The sequence below is a fragment of the Clarias gariepinus genome, chromosome 7 (genome assembly GCF_024256425.1).
Source record: "Clarias gariepinus isolate MV-2021 ecotype Netherlands chromosome 7, CGAR_prim_01v2, whole genome shotgun sequence".
Lineage (NCBI taxonomy): Eukaryota > Metazoa > Chordata > Actinopteri > Siluriformes > Clariidae > Clarias > Clarias gariepinus.
This window is the reverse complement of record NC_071106.1, coordinates 31433496-31450142: the sequence shown is the minus strand read 5'-3', so window position 1 is coordinate 31450142 and position 16647 is coordinate 31433496. Positions and strand designations below refer to the sequence as shown.

The 16647-nt window shown below is 38.0% G+C and overlaps 1 protein-coding gene across 2 annotated transcripts; it reads left to right on the top strand.

Moving 5' to 3' along the window:
• The first annotated feature begins 245 nt into the window (after positions 1–245).
• Positions 246–10138, top strand: tbcb (tubulin folding cofactor B). Of its 2 annotated transcripts, none has more exons than XM_053501105.1 (7): positions 246–307; positions 895–1036; positions 5750–5893; positions 6119–6215; positions 8108–8299; positions 8529–8601; positions 9451–10138. In XM_053501105.1, the coding sequence occupies exons 2-7, from the start codon at positions 917–919 to the stop codon at positions 9563–9565; spliced, it is 741 nt and encodes a 246-aa protein (XP_053357080.1). In that variant the 5' UTR covers positions 246–307; positions 895–916; the 3' UTR covers positions 9566–10138. The 2 variants fall into 2 exon arrangements, with proteins under 2 accessions (XP_053357080.1, XP_053357079.1); XM_053501104.1 differs by having other exon boundaries at positions 246–433.
• The last annotated feature ends 6509 nt before the right edge of the window (positions 10139–16647 follow it).

Below are 16647 nucleotides of genomic sequence, written 5' to 3'. Positions count from 1 at the left end.
CAATAATAATAATAATAATAATAATAATACATTATATTGAAAATATTACTTTATTAAAGTAGATAGTTAATCACAGGAACAACTCCTCCTTCCCCTTTATGGCGTTGAATTTAAGGGCAAATTTCAAATCGCAACTCTGTTAGAAACGTAGTTTACTTTAGAAGCCGCTACCCTACAGGCTAACGAGTGCACTAGCGCAGGGTGTATCGCGTGATTTGGCATCTGACAAACGTGGGAGGGAAGAAACTTCTAGAAGCGGGACTGGGCGCCGTGGAAACTACCGGAAGCTTATTATATTTTTTGCAAAGTAATTAAAACCGAAAGACTCACAGGATTTTATATACGTGTCTAAGGGGAGTCAGCGTTGTCTGTTTTTATTAAAAATATAAAACAATAATAATACAAATAATTTTGTTGTGGACTTAGGTGTTGGGTAAGTGTTGAAGGCGCAGAAAGGCTAGCTAGATTGTGAGTTATGCTAGTTAGCAAGCATGCTAGTTTGGCTAGGTGCTGCTTAATAACGTGAAACAAATAACAGGGTTATTACATATATTAAAAAACGACAATAAACGAGCATATATATTGACAGCAAGTTATATTGAAAGTGCACCCATAGCTTTTAAAGCAGCACATATTTCACTAAGATAACTTTAATGCAGTAGATAAGCTCTTCTGTATGATGAGTTCAGTGGCTCCTCATTAGACCTTTTCTGGGTGTTGTAATGAAACAGTAAGCTCTCCTAATCATGTGAAATATACTGATTCATTCCCCAGCTTCACATAACCAAGTTGTGTTGGCATTATAATATACATGACAAGTAAGAAATTGCCAATACCTGTGTATTAAATGTAATAATTTTTTTTCTAAAATCTAATTTTTCCTGATCCATGCAGAAAGAAGACAAGGCTGGAAAAAATGGATGAGTGTGTGACGGTGATCACCAACCCAGTAGTGTCTGTGCGTCTGACCAGCACTCTCAGCTCTTTCGAAGTAAACCGGAGATTTAACCGAGGGATAACCATCGCAGAGTTTAAGGTGCTCCTCAGTCACTGCTGCATCATGGACAACCGAGAGAGAAGAGATGGTTACGGCAAATGACTGTAGGCCAGGGCTTTTCAACTGCAGGTGTAGAGGACCAGTCTTCAGCACAGTTTGTTATTCACTAACACGCCCAGGCGACACAGTGGTTAGCACTACGAGTGTAAAGGGTTCAATTCCCGCCTCAGGGTCTGTGTGTGGAATTTGCATGTTCTCCTTGTGCTTGGCGGGTTTCCTCCTCCTACAGTCCAAAGACATGCAGTTTAAATTGACGTTTCCAAATTGCTTACATTGTATGTGTGTCTGTCTGTGATGTTGTGGCACCATGTTCAGGGTGTTCCCCGCCTCGTGCCCAAAGTCTCCTAGGATAGACTCCAGGCTCCTGTATGGTAAATTATTTAAATTACTACACCCATTGAACCTTGTAAATAACAAACTGTGTTTGAGTGGAAGAATCACCAAACTGTGCTGGACACTGGCCCTTTATGATGGGAGTTAAAGAGCCCTGGTATAGGGTGGTTCCAGACTGGAACTGTCTCAATTGGCTGCACAAACTCAGCATCAGTGAAACATCAGATTTGTAAATCTGATCATGTGGGCTGTCAGGAAGAGCCCACGTATTTTTGGACTTTATAGATATATACAGGTCCTTCTCAAAAAATTAGCATATTGTTATAAAGTTCATTATTTTCTGTAATGTACTGATAAACATTAGACTTTCATATATTTTAGATTCATTACACACAACTGAAGTAGTTCAAGCCTTTTAATTGTTTTAATATTGATGATTTTGGCATACAGCTCATGAAAACCCAAAATTCCTATCTCAAAAAATTTGCATATCATGAAAAGGTTCTCTAAACGAGATTATTAACCTAATCATCTGAATCAACTAATTAACTCTAAACACCTGCAAAAGGTTCCTGAGGCTTTTAAAAAATCCCAGCCTGGTTCATTACTCAAAACCGCAATCATGGGTAAGACTGCCGACCTGACTGCTGTCCAGAAGGCCATCATTGACACCCTCAAGCAAGAGGGTAAGACACAGAAAGAAATTTCTGAACGAATAGGCTGTTCCCAGAGTGCTGTATCAAGGCACCTCAGTGGGTAGTCTGTGGGAAGAAAAAAGTGTGGCAGAAAACACTGCACAACGAGAAGATGTGACCGGACCCTGAGGAAGATTGTGGAGAAGGACCGATTCCAGACCTTGGGGGACCTGCGGAAACAGTGGACTGAGTCTGGAGTAGAAACATCCAGAGCCACCGTGTACAGGCGTGTGCAGGAAATGGGCTACAGGTGCCGCATTCCCCAGGTCAAGCCACTTTTGAACCAGAAACAGCGTCAGAAGCGCCTGACCTGGGCTACAGAGAAGCAGCACTGGACTGTTGCTCAGTGGTCCAAAGTACTTTTTTCGGATGAAAGCAAATTTTGCATGTCATTCGTCTGGAGGAAGACTGGGGAGAGGGAAATGCCAAAATGCCTGATGTCCAGTGTCAAGTACCCACAGTCAGTGATGGTCTGGGGTGCCATGTCAGCTGCTGGTGTTGGTCCACTGTGTTTTATCAAGGGCAGGGTCACTGCAGCTAGCTATTAGGAGATTTTAGAGCACTTCATGCTTCCATCTGCTGAAAAGCTTTATGGAGATGAAGATTTTATTTTTTAGCACGACCTGGCATCTGCTCACAGTGCCAAAACCACTGGTAAATGGTTTACTGACCATGGTATTACTGTGCTCAATTAGCCGTCCAACTCTCCTGACCTGAACCCCATAAAGAATCTGTGGGATATTGTGAGGAGAAAGTTGAGAGACGCAAGACTCAACACTCTGGATGAGCTTAAGGCCGCTATTGAAGCATCCTGGGCCTCCATAACACCTCAGCAGTGCCACAGGCTGATTGCCTCCATGCCACGCCGCATTGAAGCAGTCATTTCTGCAAAAGGATTGACTTTTTTGTATTAAAAACACTTTTCTTTTATTGGTCGGATAAAATATGCTAATTTTTTGAGATAGGAATTTTGGGTTTTCATGAGCTGTATGCCAAAATCATCAATATTAAAACAATTAAAAGGCTTGAACTACTTCAGTTGTGTGTAATGAATTTGAAATATATGAAAGTCTAATGTTTATCAGTACATTACAGAAAATAATGAACTTTATCACAATATGCTAATTTTTTGAGAAGGACCTGTACATACTGTATTTCTAAACGTTTCTTATGTAACATTGCACTTTGGGTGACACTTTTTTTTAATGAGGAAAATGGCTTTGTGGGTATTTTTATACAAATCACTGTGGTTATAACCTTATTTTTTCACACAGTGATACTTTCATAGAATTACATTTTTTTACTTAAATACTACCTTGGATATATTCAGAAAAGTTCAAATATACAAATAAACATATTTTGGTCCTTTTCCTGCCTGCTCCACAATCCCGTCCGCCCCCTGCAGGACGTTTGACCAGTCTCTCCCTCTCCTAAAGGAAACCTGCTCAATCCTGTCTGCTCTTGCAGGAAGCTTTTCCAGTCTCTTCTGCTCCTGAAGAGGCTTGATAAGCCCCCTCTGTTTTTGCAGGATTGTAGACCAATCCCACCCTATCCTTTGAGAGGTTTTGCAAGAAAGTTTGATTAATCCTACACAATGCTGCAGGAGTTTCGAATCATGCTTGCTGCTACAATTGTTGTTTGCTGGTATATTTAGTTGGTTTTAAAGTTGAAAGTAGTTTGACATTTAAGCCTCCCTTACTCTAAAGTAGAGAATTTACTGAAGATTAATCAACACAAACTTTGTGCCATATCTACATTGTTGTTTTGTAATAATAGTTAATCACAAAGCACATACAGTGGTGTGAAAAACTATTTGCCCCCTTCCTGATTTCTTATTCTTTTGCATGTTTGTCACACTTAAATGTTTCTGCTCATCAAAAACCGTTAACTATTAGTCAAAGATAACATAATTGAACACAAAATGCAGTTTTTAAATGAAGATTATGTTATTAAGGGAGAAAAAAAACTCCAAATCTACATGGCCCTGTGTGAAAAAGTAATTGCCCCCCCTTGTTAAAAAATAACTTAACTGTGGTTTATCACAGTTAAAAGTTCAATTTCTGTAGTCACCCCCAGGCCTGATTACTGCCACACCTGTTTCAATCAAAAAATCACTTAAATAGGAGCTACCTGACACAGAGAAGTAGACCAAAAGCACCTCAAAAGCTAGACATTATGCCAAGATCCAAAGAAATTCAGAAAAAAATGAGAACAAAAGTAATTGAGATCTATCAGGCTGGTAAAGGTTATAAAGCCATTTCCAAAGCCTTGGGACTCCAGCGAACCACAGTGAGAGCCATCATCCACAAATGGCAAAAACATGGAATAGTGGTGAACCTTCCCAGGAGTGGCCGGCCGACCAAAATTACCCCAAGAGCGCAGAGACAACTCATCCGAGAGGCCACAAAAGACCCCAGGACAACAACTAAAGAACTGCAGGCCTCACTTGCCTCAATTAAGGTCAGTGTTCACGACTCCACCAAAAGAAAGAGACTGGGCAAAAACGGCCTGCATGGCAGATTTCCAAGGCGCAAACCACTTAAGCAAAAAGAACATTAAGGCTCGTCTCAATTTTGCTAAAAAACATCTCAATGATTGCCAAGACTTTGGGGAAAATACCTTGTGGACCGACGAGACAAAAGTTTAACTTTTTGGAAGGTGCGTGTCCCGTTACATCTGGCTTAAAAGTAACACAGCATTTCAGAAAAAGAACACCATACCAACAGTAAAATATGGGGGTGGTAGTGTGATGGTCTGGGGTTGTTTTGCTGCTTCAGGACCTGGATGGCTTGCTGTGATAGATGGAACCATGAATTCTACTGTCTACCAAAAAATCCTGAAGGAGAATGTCCGGCCATCTGTTCGTCAACTCAAGCTGAAGCGATCTTGGGTGCTGCAGCAGGACAATGACCCATAACACACCAGCAAATCCACCTCTGAATGGCTGAAGAAAAACAAAATGAAGACTTTGGAGTGGCCCAGTCAAAGTCCTGACCTGAATCCTATTGAGATGTTGTGGCATGACCTTAAAAAGGCGGTTCATGCTAGAAAACTCTCAAATAAAGCTGAATTACAACAATTCTGCAAAGATGAGTGGGCCAAAATTCCTCCAGAGCTCTGTAAAAGACTCGTTGCAAGTTATCGCAAACACTTGATTGCAGTTATTGCTGCTAAGGGTGGCCCAATCAGTTATTAGGTTCAGGGGGCAATTACTTTTTCACACAGGGCCATGTAAGTTTGGATTTTTTTTCTCCCTAAATAATAAAAACCATCATTTAAAAACTGCATTTTGTGTTTACTTGTGTTATCTTTGACTAATAGTTAAATGTGTTTGATGATCAGAAACATTTAAGTGTGACAAACATGCAAAAGAATAAGAAATCAGGAAGGGGGCAAATAGTTTTTCACACCACTGTACAATACGGTATTAATACAACAAGAACAGTTTGCGTGACAGCAATTTACAAAGGTTGGCGACTGATGGTGCAAAAACTAGAAGCATTATTAGGAGTTTATTACATGTTATGACTGGATACTAACCTGTATTTACACATACCACTGTCTAATCTAAAGTGGGTAATGAAAATGATAAAATTATTTATCTGTGGTATACTGTATCTTATTGTCTTCTGCTGTGTATGTTTTTTTTTTTTTTTTTTTCCAGAGCAAGTTGGAGCTCGTCATCGGATGCCCCGCAGCCTCCATGGACCTCCAGTTGTTCAGCTCTTCAGACAAGTTCTTGCAGAACCTTGAGGATAACGAGGCTCTGTTAGGTTCCTACCCTGTAGATGATGACTGCAGAATACATGTGAGTCAGCGATGGTGATGCAGTCAGGAAAACATGGCTTTTAAATTACATTAATCGGAGTAAAAAAAAAAAACAACAACTATATTTACTCTTTCTGCTCATCAGAAAACTAGCAGAACATGTCAGTTTATAGCTAAATAATTTTTGGAATTTTTGTTTAAGAGTAAGACATTAAAGTCTTAAACAAAGAATTGAGTTATGAGTAATGATGTGTTATAATTGCAGGTTATTGACCGCAGCGATACTCTATCTGGAGCATTCAGCGATTTGTCCAAAGTGGAGAAATTTGAGATTTCTGAAGACGCATATGAGAAGAGAGCAGGTAATCATTGTCAAATGCATTATTTTAGGTCGATTCTAGTACTTTCTGTAGTTTTCTTAGTTTTGTTGTTAGCTTGTTGCTGGTTTTCTGCAGTCTTTTTTTCACCCAGGCAGTTTATATACACTGATCAGCCATAACCTTAAGACCATTAACAGTAAAACCACTTTGGGTTCCTATTATGCCCCACTCGTCCTCTGGGGACGTGCTGTAGTGTCTGGCACCAGGAAGTTGGAATCCTTTGGTTGCTATTTGGGTTAGTCATGATGTTATGGTTGATCTGTATACTTTTTTTTTTTTTATAAGTATTTTATATATATATATATATATAAAATATATAATATAAAGTAGTTAAACCCAAACATTACATGAATCAATAATCACAGGGGTGGGCATAGTGTAAATTCATAAACTATCTCCAGTAGGGATGCAACAGTGAATCGATAAAAATCGATTATTGAAAAGCGTTGGCAACGAATTTCATAATCGATTTTTTGTGTCGCGGGACGCGGAGACATTTCATTATTTAAAAAAACTTTAGTTGAGCACGGAGCGGAGTGAACACACTCTGTCTCACGCATTGAGTTTGGCGCCTCATTGACAGGGCAGAGCAACGAGCGGACGAAGAGGAAAGATACATAGCGGAGACTGCTGGGTCTTAGTGCGTGTCTCTTACTGGTATAATCAACATCCGTGCACGGCTGTACTGTTTACTATAACACTGTGACCACGTGTGTACGCATAAAACATATTTTATTTTGTGTCTGTATGTGTGTGTGTAAAGCAAAAGCAAGTCTCATTAGAGATGTTAAAAATCCATGTTCTCTCTCTGCTCAAGGCTTAGCCTGCTCTTTGCCTGCTGTGTGTGTGTGTGTGTGTGTGTGTGTGTGTGTGTGTGTGTGTGTGTGTGTGTGTGTGTGTGCGTGCGCGCGTGCGCACGTCATTGGACACCGTGCTACACACACAGACCCCTCCTACTTTCGCCTTCACAGACACACACACACGCTTTCTCTCTGCTTTACACAGAAACACTGCTCTGTCGCGATTATTTTTAAAGGTAAAGTGCAGGTTAATTTGTTTTATTTTTACTCATTAGTCCACTCCTATATGTGTAAAATGCTGTGTCTGTAAAGAGACTTCCCCCTTTGGTTTTAATAGATTTTCATAGATCATGTAATTATCTTATGTTTTTTTTTGGGGGGGGGGGGGGGTTTCCAATTTTTCTCTCTAATTTAGTCGTAGCCAATTCCTCCCCGTCACTAGGAGGCTTTCACATTAAGGCTACTACTACCACTCAGTCGGCAGGGTGAAGACTATGTCGTGTTTCCTCCGAACCGCGTGACGTCAGCCGACCGCATCTTTTCGAGCTGCTTGCTCACACACCGTTAGGTAGAGCCGTGATTAATTTGGATGCGCAAGTACCTCTCATCCCTCCCCCCTGAGAGAGCTCAGCCAATTAGCTCTCTCTGTGCCTCCAACTGTGAGAGGAAAACAGCATCACCCTTGGTTCGAACCAGCGCTCCTTGGATGATAGGGCGAGCACTTTACCACTGCGCCACTCGGAGGCCCATCTTATGTTTTTTGATGTATTAGTCGATCTACATGATCAGAGTTTGGCTTAGAACTTAAATAATGTGAATAAACCAGAGAATATTTGATGTTCCATCATGTGTCACGCGTATGTTTGTTTGTTTCTCTTACCATGTCTGGGCCAATTGTTAAGCCTTAAGTTCATCAGACAGATCCAGTGGTTTACTAATCTATTTTTTTTTACCTGACACAATCGATTTAACAAATCATTCAGACATTTAGATTTTTTTGCTTGTGTATGTCTCCTCTGCATAATGGTCAACTATAATGTTCGAGAGCTTTGAAACTTACCTGACTTTTCTCAGACTCATTGCGAAACTTCAAAAAGAACATGAAGATGGGTCGCTTTAATGAAGAGAACATGGCTAAGCGTGAAGAGGAGCTTTCTCAGAAAGAGGAAGAAGAGAAAGCTGCATTAGCTTTGATCACGGTTGGCAAGCGGTGTCAAGTTCAAGTGGCTGGTCAGCCATCAAAGATTGGCACAGTTATGTTTGTGGGTACGTATATTTAATTTTAAAAAAGTATAATAGTTTGCTCAAAAGGAGGGAGAGAAAACAAAAACAAAAAATCTAAACGTTTTCCTGATTATACTAGGTGTACTTAATTAAAAGATAAGAAGTAATGATTATGCTAGTGGTAAATTCAAAACAGTGTATACATAGATTGTGCTTCTATATCTGTTTACTTCTAAGACTGTGTGTTGTTTACATTTCTTTTTTATTTTAGGTACGACAGACTTCAAACCAGGCTACTGGGTGGGTGTGAAGTATGATGAGCCACTGGGAAAAAATGATGGCAGGTCAGTTTTAGTATAATTTTTTCATGTTTTAAAATGGTACAAAAGAGGACATAAGTTTGTTTATCAGTTGAATCTTATGATGTTGCATATACAGTAAGAAATTCAGGATACAACTTATATTAAAATGTTACTCTGTTTAGTGATTTATTTTCTGCATTCTAGAACAATGCTAGATCCCCCCCATAAAAAAAAAAACTATGAAATAATACATATGCCATTAGGTGATTAAGAACAACAGACAGTTGTTATTTTAAGACAGCTGGTCAGCTCTTCTGGAATAGTTCTTGCAAGAACAAAATTGTCAAGTGCATTTTCAAAACCAATCAAGCAACATGATGAAACTGGACCTCATGAAGACAATCCCAGAAAAGCAAGACTAAAACTTAACTCTGGTGCAGAGAAGTTGTTCATTTAGTGTTACCAGCCTCAGAAATCATCAATTAACAGCACCACAGGTTAAAACCATTTTTAAGGCTTTAAAGAGCATAAGTAGCAAAGCCATCTCAATATCAACTTTTCAAAGGAGATTATTGCATATTTCAAGAGGCCTTCAGCATTGTTTTACAGAGTAGAAAGAAATAAAAATCAGGAAAGATCTTTAAATATGAAACTTTTAACTTAGAGTTTACATGAACATTAACTGCGTAATGAAGTACAACTGCACATCTGGTTCAACTATGCGGCACACTTTAAAGATGGAGTGAAACTGAATGTTCAGTGTTTTTAATCATTGAACCGTAGAGTGAGCTCTGTAAATGATTAATGTTATATTTAAGTAAAACGTCATGCTGTATTCCAGTTGTCTTTGTAGAGTTAATGTTGATAACTTTGTCTTAAATTTTTTTTCAGTGTGAACGGCAAGAAATACTTTGAGTGTGAACCAAAATACGGTGCGTTCGTGAAGCCTCTATCCGTGATTGTGGGAGATTTTCCAGAGGATGACTACGGTCTAGATGAGATGTAGGCTTATCCTTGCCATGGTATAATAAGGTATCAGGCAGAGGGAAAAAAAAAAAGAACAAAACAGGACTCTGGTCAGTCCATTGTTATAGCCTTTCATTACAAGGGATTTTCCTGTTGTTATGGCCAATCACATTTTAGTTACATGCTTGTCCTGAAGAGACGTAAAAAGTGGCCTTTCTACAAAACTCTTAATGGACATTTAGCAGTATGTGTTCACAAGTTAAACATCATCTTCAATTACATCGCTATTGCCCCTGGCATTGTTTAGCTCTTAATGTGAGGACATGAGTAGATGTACATTAGTTGTCTGACATATCAGCCAAGACAGAATTAACGGATTTTGTTTTCGCTCCATTTTGATTGCGAATATTTCACGTCTCATTTTCTGTCTCTCCCCATCTCTTCGTAGCTGCTTTTAACGAATGGCGAAATGCATTAGAAGAGATAGCATAACAATTGTTTGGGATGTTAAAATTTTTTATTTTCACTCTCATGTATAACATGTATAAATGTTATTGCAAACTAATAGTCATATTCATCATTTTCTTTTATTTAAAAAAAAATTAACACTGCACTACTTTTTCAGTGTCCTTATTTATACAGTACATTCTTATTCTTTGATTTCAGAGTAAATGACCTTGGGTTGTTTATATAAATAACATGATGCGCTCTTTGCTCTAAACAGCAATCACTTGGTGTTGTGTGAAAATAGATCCTTGATGGGAAGCCAGTTTATCACATGGCATTACATACACAATCTTGCATCTATGGGAACTTTTTGTCTAGTCTTAATCATAACAATAAAAGGCATTTGGCTCCTGGTCCACCTTGTGATATTGCAGTCTATACTACAGAATAAGTACAACTCTAAACACACTCCAAACATGGTTTGCTGAATAATAATGGGTTTAATTAGTAACATGGCCACAATGCAGAGACACGCAAGAAGTAATTTGAGCAACCTAACCCTTTTGAAGATGTTTGAATCCCAAGAATGTGAGAAATATAAAAGGCTTTTATTTACTTGCGACAATTCTTAACTCATATCCTGTATTTTTTTAAAGCCAAATTTGCTTTTGTGTCTTGCACTAGCACACTCACTAAACATTGTAGTTTAAGTTTAGTGAAGCAGATAAATAACAACTGTGATAAAATTCCTGCTCTGTCATGCGAAGTTTACTCTGATCTGTTGGTATGTAATTCTTTTATTTATTGTGATCGCTGATATATTAATGGTTTGTATGTGATCATAGCTTTTGCTAGAATAAATAACAAGAACAGATTGCATAAAAACTTGAATCTGTCATGAATCTTAATCCACTTGTAGATTTAGATTTTTGATCTTTATCATTCTATGTAGTCTTAGGGCAGCAGCTCAGTGTGGCAACTGCTTTCTGTGCATATGTGAAGATATAAAATAAAAATTTCCAAAATCCCAATTTGACCACAATTTAGTTTATTGCTGCTGAATTTAAAGCTTGCTGTCTGTCTATATACTGGCTATATATATATATATATATATATATATATATATATTCAATTCTGTTTTTAAACCATTGTTCATAATGCAATAAGGGTCCAGGTTCTCAAGAACCCGGCACTTTGTAGTGCAGATGGTTAAAAAATACAAATAGTCAAAATCCAAGTCAAATCACCTGACCTAAATTAATTTAAGCATGGATTTCACTGCTTTTTAAAAGCAGAATTAAAGTTCACATAATGAAAAGGAAAAAAACAGCATGGTGTAATTCACTGTCTTTTGGCACCCCAAATATCAATTACTTTTTATTTGTATAGTACTTTTTAACAATAGACATTGGAGAATATGGAAAAAAAATTGAACAAAGGGCCAGTAATGGCTCAATCGGTTAAGACTGTGGATTGCTGATCGGAATTTTGGTCAAGGGCTCAACAGTGGAAGCCTGGTGGTGCGGTGCTTTAAATCCCCATCCTGTGACTCCAGCTGTAAGGTACACATGACAAACAAATGAATTATTAATATTATTAAAAGAACTATAGACTATTACGTTTTTCTCTGATGAGCAAGCCAAAGGCAACAGTGGCACAGAAAAAAAACTTCCTGAGATGACATAAGGAATGAAACTGGAGGGGAACCAGACTCAACAGGGAACCCATCCTCATTTGTGTGATATCAGATAAGCATGACCTTAAATCAGTCCCAGGTATAACTGTGTGTTTTAAGGTTGAAAGTTCAGTATATTACGAAAGGTGTTAAAGTAAATGCAAAGTCCACTTTGTTGGTGATTCAGATAAAAAAGATAAAAAATCTTATGTGAATCTGTCCCAGCCTACTGAGTGATTGCAGTCACAGGCCATCACAGAAAAACTGCCAGCATCAGCAAAGTCCAGAACCATCTTCATGGCCGTCAGATGGAGCTGTCCTCAGTCACCATATGCATCCCAAGCAGACCTGCAAGGCCAGCTTTAGCAGAATTTCAGTGGCTTCCATGTGACGAGAACTCCAAAAATCACTGAGCAAACTTTGATTAGAGAAAAAGCAATTGAAGCAAAAAAGCAATTGAAGACAGACTTAGACATACAACTCAGAAGCAGCTGGTCCAACAGACAGATGCCCTACGAAGTCCCAAAGCCAAATAGAAAAAAAGTGAAGAAAAAGCCCCTGTTCCTTTTTTCAGCATGGGTTTTATACCTAAAACAACTACTGTGTTGCTCCTCGTTTGATAAAAATAAAGTCCAACTTTTTTTGACATATTATAAGAATGTCTAATTTGCATTTTGATGGTTTTTAGGGATGTTTCCATCTTTCCTTGGCTTCTTTATGCACATTAATACATATTTTTACTTGGGGTGCCCAAACTTTCGATCTCCACTGTAAGTTTTCCACCTAGACTTAAACACTAAGACTGGGTCTGAATCCCTACGCTAACTGGAAGGTTATTCCATAGCTGTTTGTGCTTTTTACGAAAAAGCTTTCATAATACAAGGTACGGACAAACAGCCTGCACCCCTTAATCAAAATATGCATTGCAGATCATAAAACACAAGCTGTTCACTCAGGTACTGTGGCATAAGACCATTTAGTGCTTTATAGGTCAAGAGTGGTACAGTATTTTAAAATCAATGCTAACTTTCACTGGGAAACGATGCAGTGTAAATAAGATAGGGGCCTAGACATCGTTACAGTAGTCCAGCCTAGTGATAAAAGCATGAACTGGTTTTTATGCTCCACATAGTGGCATTATATTTTTTATCTTGGTAATATTTCTCAGATGAAAGATTGAAATTCTAGTAATATTATCTACAGTGTCTTTCAGACACTGATATCACAATTACTACTTCTTGTTCAGCAGAAAGATAAAAAAGATTCTACAATCTTTCTATAATATAAAACATAAAAATGTACTGTACAGTACTTATGTGCAAGGTACAGTATTATCACATGGTCCAATAGGTCCATAAAGTCAAATGACTTGGCAGGAGTTCAGTAATTAGTCAGTTCATTTGTGAATGAAGCTAAGGTATAAAACTTTCCTGGTATGAAATCAAAGTCACTTAAAAAAAAAAAAAGTATCAAATCAGGATGTTTATAAAATTATAACACTTTAAGAATCAGAATATAAATCAAAATGGCATCTAGGCATCGCAATATTATCGTATCAGGTGATCCCTGGTGATTTATGTCTCTAGGGAGTGCTAAAAAAAAAGGAATGTTATACTATTAATGGTGATTTTACTTTGTTATTAAGGTTATCAAGATAACTTGTTACGCAATACTGGTTATAAAAGAATTATCAATATTTTATGAAACCCATAGACTGATTGTTGTATTACAGTATGTGTGACTTTGACACAAAAGAGCAGTCAAATACTGTAAATTTAATTCATACAGTAATAATTTATCTAAAACTATTTTAATATTAAGTATTTCCTTGTGTGTCTAAAAGTGGTTAACATGCTTTCCTTTTTATTAAGTTAGAAAGCATCAACTGTTTCAGTATTTTATGAAAAAAGGAAGAAAAAAATATAAAAGTGAAATTAAATGATAGGAAATGAATACTGGTTGTATTTCAAGTAGACAAACATTTTTTGTTCAGTGGTGCTATAAAGGGTTAAGTAAAGTTTTTCCCCCATTAGAGAAAAGAAACGTGAAACACACGAGTCCTCTGTACTCAGTAGTGTGTTAGTACTCTTTACGTGGCACACACTGCTTACACACACTGCTTACACATACTGTTCAGGTTAGTATGCGCTGTTGATTTCTGCCTGGGTTTATTTTATTTTTAAGATAAATAACACTTTCATTCGTGACTTTAGACTCGTCCCAAACTAGTGCAGAACTCCTTCTGTAGCAGCAATGGAAGCCAGCAGCTGTTTTGTGATTTTCTATCTCATTTTCTTTCAAATCAGGGGTAAGTTTGTTTCCTTGCTGGTCTTCTGAGCTTGTTTACACAAACATTTATATAATAATTACTGTAAACAAGCCATGGTTAGAATGTATGACAAGCCAACAATGAAGCTACAGCTAAAAAAATTTGACTTCGCTTTAAGTTGATATAAAATAAACTGGGCAATGTAGATGTACGAGCTGGTCTAATTTGAATTTACACAGAATAATTTATAGAGAGTAACTAGTCGGGATTGTACTAATAAGCCACTCCCTTCCCACCTGCATATGATTTTTAATCTGTTTTGTAATAATTGTACGTACAGTAATATATTTTACATTTACCTTTTTACCAATAGATTTATCTATGTCCACTCGATTCCCGAGTAATGGTGTAACCTCTCGCAGCCGGAGGTCTAGAGAGAGCTGATTGGCCGAGCTCTCTCAGGGGGAGGGGTGAGAGGTGCTTAGTGCTCCCACATTAATCACGGCTCTACAGCCAATCAGGGGCATCTGTGAGCTCGCGCACGCAGAAGGAGTGGATAGCGCTGTCCTCCGAATGTGTTACGCCGCCCACAACGGTGTGCGAGCGAGCAGTTCGAAAAGATGCGGTCGGCTGGCGTCACGTGGTTCGGACGCAAAACGTGATAGTCCTAGTGACGGGGAGAAATTAGACACAACTAAATTAGGGAGAAAATCTGGGGGGAAAAAAATATTTATCCATGTCTCAAAAGTCAAGAAATGGGAGGAAGAAATATATGACAGCAACTGAGGTATATGGTACTGCTTGGGAAAAAGAAGTGACTCCCAAAACTTCAAACTCGTCAAGCCTTGAATCCATCACGCATACTACACCATGGTTAAAAGCTCCATTTACCGCACCAAGGAGCCAGGACAGTCCACAGCCTGCATCAGGTATTATTCATGTATACAACACAGTTCTGTTTAATTCTGAAGTCTGATTGAATTTTCATTATAAGGGGCGTTTAGGTCAAATCGAGACTTTTAATTGCACAGAATAACAGCATACAATTATATTGATGATAGTTTACAAGATACAATTAGTTATATGACAGTAAATTTATTTCTCTATATAATACCCTGCTACACTAATGCACTTATTCTGGCGTTGCACTTGTGCTTGGATACCATCAAGGTAGAAAGTTTTCTTAGGATGCGGGAACCATGATCAGACTTCTGTCTTCAGGTCTGAAATGCCAGCCTCCCAGGAACTCCTTCAGTGGCCCAAACTTGTGCAAATTGCTCGGATCGAGGTCAGGACTATAAAGCAAATGTAACAATAACTTCTAAGATGTTCAGGAGTGAATGTGTGTACAGGTCCCAAGGACAGATGTGTCTATTCCGCAATAGTTATCCTTTAAGGCGTTCCACTAGCTAAATATTCAGAGGAATAGCAGCTGTGGACTTCAAGCCACCTTGACTGGGATCGTCATTCATGAACGCACAGGCTTCTTTAAAATATTTGCATCATTTAAATGATTTTCTGTGGCTAAGGTGATGAGCATCATATGAGATGAGACCATGATATGAGTTTGATGTTCTGTAAATGTCAATCAGTTTTATGCCTTCATTTTTCTGCTCATGAGACGGTGACAAAAAGTCCCGGTTTGCCTCGAACGCCTCTTATAGTTTTCTGTAACAGTACAAACTAGACAGAAATTCAGATTATGGGTTTTGTTCATGTTTATTTTATGTAACTATATGTCATTTTGATATAAAGCCAGAACTTACAGGTGCAACTCAGTTCATTAGAATATCATCTAAAAAAAGTTGATTTATTTTAGTAATTCAATTCAAAAAGTGAAACTCATATATTATATATATTTATTACACACAGACTAATATATATCATGTTTAATTTTTTTTTTCATGATTATGGCTTACAGCTGACGAAAACCCAAAATTGAGTATCTCAGAATATTAGAATATTACTTTCAGACCATTAAAATTTTTTACACAGAAATTGGAGTACTAAAAGGTACTGAAAAGTATGAACATGTACAGCATTTATGGTCAGGGCTTCCTTTGCATGAATTACTGCAGCAATGCGACTTGGCATGGAGGTGATCAATCTGAGGCAATGCTGAGGTGTTATGGAAGCCCAGGTTGCTCTGATAGCGGCCTTCTGCAAAATAGGCAAAATTTGGCCCATTGAGCAACAGTCCAGTCCTTAGCTCTGTCTTTAGCCCAGGTAAGACGCCTCTGACGTTGTGCCTGGTTCAAGAGTGGCTTGACACAAAAAATGCCACAATAATAGCCCTTGTTCTGGATACGTCTGTGCATGGTGGCTCTTAAAGCACTGACTCCAGCTGCTGTTGTCCACTCAATTCTTGAATAGGCTTCTGTTTCACAATTATCAGTTATCCTTGTTGCTCAAAATAATAGCAGTGTGTTGAAAAAAAGTGAGTAAAGCTCCATATCCATATAATAACTTTTTTTTATTTAAATCAAATAAATGCATTCTATTCTGAATCACAACATGAAGAATAATGTGCTAAATGTATTATTAGTTTACAGAAAGTGAAGAAAAACAAATAATAGTCTGTTCAAAAAAATTGCAGTGTCATAATTGATCTTTACAAAGTGATAAATTTACTGTTTAAACAAAAATGCTTGAAGTTTAATCTTTCTTGTGGATCTCTGAACTAATATTTAGTTGTATAACCATGCTTTCTGAGAACTGCTTCCTGAACTGA